The sequence below is a fragment of the Protopterus annectens genome, chromosome 2.part0, assembly GCF_019279795.1.
Source record: "Protopterus annectens isolate FY-2018-M chromosome 2.part0, PAN1.0, whole genome shotgun sequence".
Lineage (NCBI taxonomy): Eukaryota > Metazoa > Chordata > Ceratodontiformes > Protopteridae > Protopterus > Protopterus annectens.
This window is the reverse complement of record NC_056728.1, coordinates 1699077274-1699087377: the sequence shown is the minus strand read 5'-3', so window position 1 is coordinate 1699087377 and position 10104 is coordinate 1699077274. Positions and strand designations below refer to the sequence as shown.

Below are 10104 nucleotides of genomic sequence, written 5' to 3'. Positions count from 1 at the left end.
TGTCCCATCTTAGGTGTCATGAATTCCAGAAAGTCAACCATTCTTCGCCCTCCAATATGCCACTGAATTACAGATTTTACAACTTTATACCTTCTTTTAATGCAGTTATCTTCTGATGAGTGTACAAAAGCTGACTACTCAACTCCAACAACTTATTTCTCTTGTCTATTACTCTTTGCTGCAGTGGTAATATTGAGTCATACAATAGGCATCAATTGGCTATATTGCTTGGGGAGGCAAAATTTTCCATGAACCTCAAAATTAGGGATGCTGATATAAACCAACAGCGCTGGAGAAGCTGGTGGATTTTCTTGCAGATGTGACTGCTTTGCTGGAGTAAGCCATTTATAGCTGGCATTTAGGAGCTGCTAGGCCCCCAGAAGCCATAGGGGTTTCTTTGCTCTATGGTACACATGTCTGTTATCGCTAGATGTCTCATATGACTTTCATCTGCAAACTGTCTCTGTACACAACAGTGTACTAACTGTGTATACCTCAAGTCTCTAGTTGTGATAATTTAGAAAAATAATGATCACAGTAATTTATTTCAGCTTATTTATAGACTCATACATATTCCAATGCAAGTGAGTCATAGGAATATTTATAGCTTGTCAGTACCCTTCTTCAGTCCACAACTCCCTTCTGAAGTAGAGCCATACCAGTCAGTCTAGGAGTAAAATTGTGGCTATTCATCTAGTAATGTAGGTTATGTTTATATGACAATAATGAGTTGCATTGCTTAATATGCAATGAAAGTTCATTTAAGAGGTTTGGGAGGCACTAGTTTATAAACCTGCACTTTTACCTGTCTGTTTTATTTATCTCTTGGTGAAGATTTAGGTATCTGATTATAGTATTACTACAGATAGGGGACTTGTTGAGTTATAGGATGCCCAGGACAATCAGCTCTCTAATGGTGCAGTATGCAAGACAAAGATCTCACTAAAGACTATAATACACTGAAGAAAGGGATAGAAACTCCAGTTTCACTTGGTAGCTCAAGAAGTTTAGGCCTGTGATCTTTCTGGTTAAGATCTTTTGAGGTCTTTCTACGTGGGCATTGTACTTAATAATTTTCCTGATCAATGTGGATTTTAGGTGAATGATTACCTCTTTAGACCTTGATTCCTTTGGCAATTAGCTGGGATAAATAAAAGTATTTTCCTGACAACCATTGTCACATGATGGTCAAAAGAAAGGGAGCTACAAACTCAAGTACCTACATCCATAAATTCCATCCATAAACCCTTTTTCCCATTTTTGCACAATGGATTAGGGTATCACTTTAACAGTAGCAATCATTTAACGCCAAGGTTTACACTGCTGGGTGGCTAGCCCTACTGCAGTTTTTCTTCCTCACCATACACTCACAAGCACACTCACACCTATGACCAGTTTAGAATGTCCAATCCACCTACTGCACATCTTTGGAATGTGGTTGGAAACTTGATCACCTGGAGAAAACCCATGCAAATAGAGGGAGGGCATACAGACTCAGCACAGAAGGCACACCAGCTGAGAATCAAACCAGGGAACCTCGTGCTTTGAGGTGACAACACTATCTGCTTCACCACTGTGTCACGCCAAGCTCAACTACTTACATCCCTGACCATATTTTTGTTTTTTAGTGGTGTGTTTTCTATATAGTATAATGAGGGGAAGGATGAAAGAACAATCAGACCATCAAACTCAAAAAAATACTTTATCATGACTTTTAAAATACAGCTAAGTACTTTCATCATTTAGACATCCTCAGAGCCATTAATCATAATGAGGGGAAGACTTGTCTACAGAACGTGATGATAGTATAGTGACACCCACCACTGCTACCAATATGTGTGGGGCACCAGTATGTGTTGTCCTCATGCTGGGTCAGTAATCAAGGAGCCTGAATCCTTACCACTGACACTGGAGAGGGATGTGCACTTGGAATACAAATGGATACACTCAATGTTTCCAGATGCAGACCTCTCTGCATCAATTACAATTTCCCTTAAGAGCACACAGGGAATACCCTCAGCCCGGGGTCTCAGTATCTCTATGTCTGTCTCCCTCCAGATCCCCAATCAGACTCCCCACTGGTACAGCTGTAGGGTTAGGTCCTCAGATGAGTGTCCAAGCCAAGTCCTCCACCACCATCTCTGTAAACCCAGTGATTTGTGTCCCTGCCCAAGTAGCTAACACACACACACACACACACACACACACACACACACACACACACACACACACACACACACACACACACACACACACACACACACACACACACACTTTAATATTTAATTTTCACACAAACACACCTGGAAAAGGCTGGCACAAATTTACCTGCTGTGCCCCTTCTGCCCAGAGTATAAGGCAGTTATCACTACCACCAGACACTTCACAATCAGCTTATCTAAGGCCCTTGACAAAGGGTGTGCAATTATGCTGTGCAATATTAATACTAATACAAATGGTAGTAGTTCACGAAGATGGCTAGTCCTTCTAGAGTGGCCCAAAAGTATCACCAAATAACTATAAGAACTCAAAGGTTAGATACTAAGGACCAGCCACACTAAAAGTTTTAAATATATTTAATAATAAATAATAAAATAATATCAAAATATTGAATATATATTCACAGTAAACCACAGAGTTCAAATCACAGAAAATACTGAAAACAATGTTGATGGACAGACTCATACAAATAAAGAAAAACAACTTCTAAACTAAGATTCACAATATTCCTGACTGAATCTAGGAGAATTTACTGTTCCCTAATAACTTACTTGGCCAAGGCAAGATGAAATAGTTAGGCTCCCAAACAGAATACTCCAACCTCTGAGATTGCTCCCTGTAAAATGTAATATCCTAAATGAATTGCAGAATGACCTCATCTGGTCACCTGGCGCTAGGTTCTCCTTTTGAAGTTTGAGATAGGACTTTAGCAGATTGCCACAATACACATTTAGAGCTTATATGGCAATGCCTAGGAGCCAGAAACATTCACAACACCTTCTCCTTCCTTATAAAAGCTAACAGATAATGGCTGCTCTCAGACCTAGCGCCTCCGGTCCTAATCATCACTGTAGGGTGACATTCAATTATTTAACAGCTCATGCCCCTTATTTTTCTTAAATTAAGTCAGCTGGTAACCACTGCTGTTCCAGAGTCCTCTATTAAAACATATATTTTTAATTCAAATACCATAATCCATGTACATTCTCTTCATTTCAGCAGAGTGTACTGTTGATACATTTTAACACAATTAACACAAGCAAAGTTCACAAATGCATTTTCAGTGCAGGCATTTGTACAGATCAGTTTCAATATCTGATAGGTCTGTAATTACCCAGGTCCGTTGTAAGACCACCCTTATGGCTGGGCATCACCATCGTAGTGCAATACTCATTAGGGCCAAAAAACTGTAGTTAAACTTAGGTTAAACAGTTTAAAGGAGTGTGTCTGCAAGGGTATGTTTAACACTATTAATTAAACAACTAGTTATTTTGTAAAGTTTGTGGAGAAAGTATCTTTGACCTTGATCAGCACTTTCAGTAAATTATCTTTAGAGATAATTGGGGACTAAGTGATTCAGATTTTTCATGGATTTGAATAGAAGTCTTGGGGTGAAGTTGACATTAAATTTATTTGCAAGGATATTAGCTGTATCTAGTGGATCAGAATAGGAGGCATCATTTTAAATATGTTCAATGCAATGCAGAGTATGGATGTATTTTTTAGCATAACTAAAGAAGGCTTTATAATTATTTTGCTTCAAGAGTCCAGCCTAAGTTTATGGGCTGCTTTAGTGAACCTGATGATATTCTTCATTTTTTCAATGCTTTTGCTATTATCCTTGAGAGGAGGGGGTTTAGATCTACATAATAATTTAAGGGGTCTGTGACATCCCTTCTCTGGGCTAGTAATCAAGGAGCCTGAATCCTCACCACTAACAATGGAGAGGAATGTTTACCTGGAACAAGAATAGATACACATGGTATTTCTAGATGTAGCTCTCTGCATCAAGCACACTTTACCTTTAGAGCATACAGGAAACACACTCAGTCAGGGGTATGGGTCTCTCTCTCTCTCTCTCTCTCTCTCTCTCTCTCTCTCTAGGTCTCCAGTAAGACTCCCCACTGGCACAGATATAGACTTGAGTCCTCAGCCGAGTGTCCAAGCCAAGTCTCCTCTACCAGTCTCTCTGTGAAACCAGTGCAGAACAATGTTCTGATGAAGTCTTAGAGTTTAGATGAAAGCGCTTGACTGACTGGATTTTTGAATAAACTGTCATCTTGTTACTGCCTGTTCTGGTAATTTTTACTTCATTATACTGATTCCACGAGGGGCTGGTTACTGTGTTTCTTCAGACTAAAAGATAGTTACTGCCACAAGACTCTCCAAAGCCAGCTACTCTAAGGCTCTTACAAGGGTACCCAATTATATGGATTAAAATTAGTATTAGTACAAATGGTAATGTTTTGACCAATACACTACTGCTTTCAAAAGTGGCCACAGAGTCACCAAATATATATCGGTACTCTCAAAGGTTAAATATTCTCTAAAGGACCACCCTCAATGAAAAGTTTAAATATATTTAATAATAAATAATAAAAGAACATGACAATACTAAATATCTATTTACAATAAACACAAGAGTTTCAGACACAGGAAATATTAAAATAACACAGATACAGAAAAACAGTACTTAACTAATCTCACTATATTTTCCTGATTGATCTAAAGAATTACTATGCTGTGGTTCACTTACTAGAGCAAGACAATATGAAGTGGGTAAGAGATCCTTCTTTGTCAGGTTACCAAAACAGACTGCCCTGAGACTTCTCTCTTATCTGGTATTAAAACATAATTTTTGACCTAGATTACAGAATGACATCAAATACATCTGGTCATCTGACTTCTGGTTCCCATACCACCCCCTTGGCTAGAAGCTGCCAGGATTTAGCACATATGTGTTAATAATACACACACATAGAGATTTGCTAAGATCTGTGGCAGCTTCTGGAAGTCATAAAACAATTTCAAAATTTTACCCTTCCAGAATAGCAATTAGTTCACTGCTAAAGACAATACAGAAGGCTTCCTATTATTTGTTTTCACAGATAATTTGTCTCTGCCTGCAATCAAAACTGTAAGATACAATCGTTATGGCCTAAATTAAGTAATTTAATTTCTTACTATTTTTCAAAGTTAGCTAGAATGAGATTAACCTCTTCTCTTCCAGTTTCCTCATTAAAATGATTCACTTTACATGCTTGAAATGCTAAAATATCGAATTTTAGAATTTCGAGCCTGTAAAGTCAAATGGTCGGAAACCACGAACCCGTAAGTGTCAAATGGATTATGTTGAACCCGCTGTATGGATAGCGCCTTAGATAAGTGTACTGTTTTTGAGGTTTTGGGGAGGGTTTGTGTGTTTGAGTGTATTGGGGTGTTTGAGGTGTGGGTTAGGGTAGCTGTTGTACAGTGTGAATGTGTTAGTGTTGGCAGTGCTGCTGTTTGTGTGTATGTGATGTGTGTTTGGGGGGGGGGCTATAGAATGCACGATACTGGGTTGTGTGTGTTTTGGAGTGTTGTGTGACCTTGGAGTTAGTATATATTAGTAGGAGGTGTGGGGGTGCAGGGGGGCTTGCTCCCCTGCATATACTAAGGGTAGGTGTGTGTATGCATTTGGTTGTGTGCGTGTTATGTTTATTATAGGGAAGTGTTGGGAGGTATGTACACTGATGTATGTATGTGTTTTGTTGTGTGTGATGTGTGTTTGATGGGAGTTTGTAGATTTGCGGTTTTGTGTTACACGTTTGTGCATGTTTGGTGTTTTGGGGATTCGACTTTATAGTTTTGTGATACTGAATTTCGATAATTCAGTATTTCAATGCTATAAAGTGAATCCGTTAAAACATATACATTTAATCAGTTAAAATACAGTCAGGACCAACTGTTGGAACATTTTTAACACAAGTAGCTTTACAAATGCATTTTTCAACACAAGCATCTGTGCAAATCAGTTTTATGTACAAATGACATATAATTCTTCATGGGACTTGATCTGCCTGTCCCCTTAAGTCTCTAATCTCTCCAGTACTATATATTTTCATCTGTTTTCAGTGATACTGCATATAGGTGCTTAGGGAGTTACTAGATATGCAGTTCAGGAGTCCACTGAACAGGCTATCTCAACATCCCAATTGTCCCAGGCCACTGGTTGGTTAAGTGACTTGTGCAGAGTCATACAGCAGGCAAATATAGGCTAAGTAATTCAAACTTTAGTTGCAGAAATCAGTCTATGAACAGCTCATAACCTTAATCCTCTACACTGACTGTCAGACTATATCCTGGTCACCAGCACCCCTTGCTTATATTAGTGCATGGATTCAAAGAGGAGGCACAGGACTTGAAAACCACCCCTTCTGCTCAAGGCATCTGAGCTGACTTTCACTGGCAAAGCCCTTGTGTAAACAGGGAGCATGGTACTGGTCTATACGTCGCTTGCTTTTTGCAATGAGTGTACCCCTGCAAATGCTCCTCCTCCTCAAGGTAGGGACGTGTGAATCTTTTCTGGTCTCCATCAGAGAAGACTGATGTAGCATGCATGCACCTGGACATGCAATCTTACCCTCCTCTCTAGGAGACGTAAGCAAATGAAATCACTTAATTCCTATCCCTGCCCATTACCAGTCCCTGTAGGGGCTCAGGACATTAATGAACTTGGGTTGCCTGGACTGTACTCAAGGATTTAACTCATTATGCCAGTGGAGTAGTCAAAAAATAATAAGTATAATATTACCCTTTGGTACTTATATCCATGCTACCCCTCTCATGCAGTGCCAGACCATGTGAATTATAGGCTTGTCTGTTTGAACATGAGGGTACTAAACACAGTTTTATGTCATAATTGTGATGATCAGGATCACAAATTCCATCTCTATTAGAAAATTGAGAATTTAAGATGGAATTCTAATTCTAGATTCATCTGAAGAGGGGCTTCTTCTGTACCCTCTGCAGTCAGTGGAAAAGAGAATTTCCATTGCAGTGACTCCATTCAACAAATGCATTTCTGTACTCGGCAGTGGTAATAAATGACCACTTCAACCAATGTAATGTTTACATAGAGCTACTTCCTAATTATGTATGGAATAAATAAACTTGAAACAAGTAAAATGGAAATGTGTGTGTGTGTGTGTGTGTGTGTGTGTGTGTGTGTGTGTGTGTGTGTGTGTGTGTGTGTGTGTGTGTGTGAATGAGTGACTGTATATCAAAACTAGCTGTGAGGGCTGGATCTATTCTGAAGAGTATTGCTGTTTCTTTTAGAATTTAATTTAAATAGTCTCCAACATTAGCTCTGTCTGTACAGTACTTAGCATTCGTGTTTGTATCCTTCTATCTGTTGTAGAAAAAAATTGTGGGCCCTCTTTCCTTGTGTTGTTTCTACCATTTAGGACTGTACCAAATTTATGCTTTCCTCCAGAATATTGTATTATATAAATTAACCAAATGCCACAAACAAACAATATGATAAGAAATCATGCAATTACCTGTGAAGGCTGCCAGCCTAGACAGATAGAATTTTATAGATAATTCTATCATTTGTAAATATTAATGTAAGACACAGGCTTGTTGTCTTAAATGGAAAAAAACTGCTGTTAGATGTGGAACTGAAAAAAATGAAACAACAGTGCTCTCTGCTGACCACGTAAAACATGGTGTGACCCTTTGAGCTAAAGTCGGCTCCAGCCTGTCTAGATGAAGACATTCTTTCTATTGTTTTAACCAAGAGTTACATTTCTAGATTTAAACATGCAAATTTATTTTTATTGCATTGCTTCCTGACCAGCAGCAAGATAACACAAGGAGATGTTAAGAATGTAACTATAGTTTATGTTAGCCTGGGAATCCAGGGAAGTGTGAAGAATGATGTAATGGGAACCAGGAATGTGATTTTAAAAACAGAGAGAATCAGAAGGCATTAAGCATTTTTGTCTTGACCATCCAACCCATCAGCACTGTCTTGTTCTATATGTAAGTTATTTTAGAAGTGTGTTTTCTCTTAGAAATAGCTAGAAACTAAAAATATTAGACTAAGTGTTTTTCTGTGATTTCAGAACTGTACTACTGAATTATGTTAAGTTTTTCTCTGTGATCTCTGAACTCTTGACTAGCACTGTATAGTAGGAAGTGTTGTCTTGTGTTTTTATCATTTATTATTAAATATTTTAAAACCTTTCAACTGTGGCTGTTTTGTGTAGAGATAATTTAAGCTCTAGAGTACATTGCATATTTATAGTGATTACTCTACCAAGTCACTCTAATAAGCCTTGACTGTTTAGTTATACTACCAATTGGATAATAATATTGCACAGTAATAATTGGACACCCTTTTAAGGGCCTTTGAGTAGCTGATAAATATTAGCTGGGTGGTGGCAGTGATTTCTACTGCATAGTCTGGGTAAAAGGGGCACAGCTGGGGAACCTGTGCCAGCCTTCCCCAGAAGTGTCTGTCTGGTTGTATAAACTCTTATCTCAAAGTGTGTGTGTGTGTCAGCTACTTGGGCAGGGACACAAAACACTGCTTGGACAGAGAGGTTGCTGGAGATTTTAGCTTGCCCAGCTGGCTGAGAACTGGACCCTATAGCTGTGCCAGTGGAGAGTCTTATCGGTGACCTGGAGAGCAAAGGAAAGACCAGTCCTGGACTGACTGTGATCTATTTGTGCTCTTAAGGGAAATTGCACTTTACTGTGTGTATTTGTTATCCTTTCCTTCTATATGAGGCACCTCTCACTGGTGTTTGTGGTGAGGATTGAGGCTCCTTGATTGCTGGGCCAGGGCACGGGTGTCACATTACCCTATCGTATAATGTTTGCTAACAGTTTTGTTGGGCTGATAACCCTAAAATCCTCATGATTGTATTTTAGAAACAATACAGAGAGTAATAGAAACCAGCACATTTATTGCTTCTTATGTGCTGCAGCTACGTGTAATTTACATTACTTAAATACAAATAATGACAATAATTACCTTAAAAGCCATTTGCAGCATTACTAAATCTTTCAAGCGACAAGTTTTCTTCTACCTGTAATCAACAACAGAAGAGACATTTTCATCCATCATACTGAATACTGAATCCATCAATAAATTATTTTGATAGTTTGCTGCTGAATATTATATAATTAACATTCCTTTAAATGTGTTGCCAATGAAGAGTTTATTAGGCTACCTGAACAATTAGAGTTTAATTGTCAAATATTTAAATTTTTTAGAAATGCAGCACATATTTAGTGAATTCTAAAATGTACATACTAGACTGATAACAAAGCTGGTTAACAATATAAAATAATATTTAAAAAAGTGAGGTACCTTCCCAGCTACGAACACAATAGATATGTAGTTAACTACACACATACATATATACATGTACACATTATATGCACACTTGCATATATAAAACATGCATGCATATGAACACAAATGCACATAAATTACACACATACATATATACACATACATTGCATATATAAGAACATGCTTCTGTATACTCACACACACACACACACACACACACACACACACACACACACACACACACACACACACACACACACACACCAGCCTGCAAAACAATGATTGATATTTAAATAAATAAATGCTTACATGTATGGATTATACATCACTTGAAGAAACTTACTTCATCCTTTTTGCTAAGTACTCCACTGCACCTTCAGTCTAGGATAATGTCCCTTGCAGAGCACTTTAAAGTGAGGTTACTATGGTGACATAGTTTTAAAGAAGATAAACAAAAGGTGTTAATTTATGTCACAGTCTTGGGTTCTTTAAACAATAATGAACACAACAGCTCCATACAGCACAGGCATGTAAGGAATGGGTTATGAGCTGTGCTGCAATAAACACAGTAATTAAGGATAGCTAGAGTGACGCTGTCTTACTTAGCTCTGTCACACCCCCTTGTTACTAATGACAGAAAACTATCAGGCAGAGCACCTTCAGCAACCGCCAGGATTTATCTTCTAAAAGCACAACACAGTACAGTTACTACTATGAGGAACAATGAACTCATTATTTTTCATTTTATTTATTTTAGA

The 10104-nt window shown here is 38.2% G+C and overlaps 1 protein-coding gene across 1 annotated transcript in view; it reads right to left on the bottom strand.

Moving 5' to 3' along the window:
- LOC122793773 (WD repeat-containing protein 49-like) overlaps positions 1-9875 on the bottom strand; it is a 630038-nt gene extending 620163 nt beyond the window's left edge. Inside the window, exons 1-2 of the mRNA XM_044061963.1 lie at positions 9690-9875; positions 9023-9077 (exon numbers count right to left, since the gene is read on the bottom strand). Of these exons, the coding sequence (XP_043917898.1) occupies positions 9023-9043 (21 nt within the window). The 5' untranslated portion in view covers positions 9044-9077; positions 9690-9875. The remainder of the gene's footprint in view (positions 1-9022; positions 9078-9689) is intronic.
- Between the last annotated feature and the right edge of the window lie 229 nt (positions 9876-10104).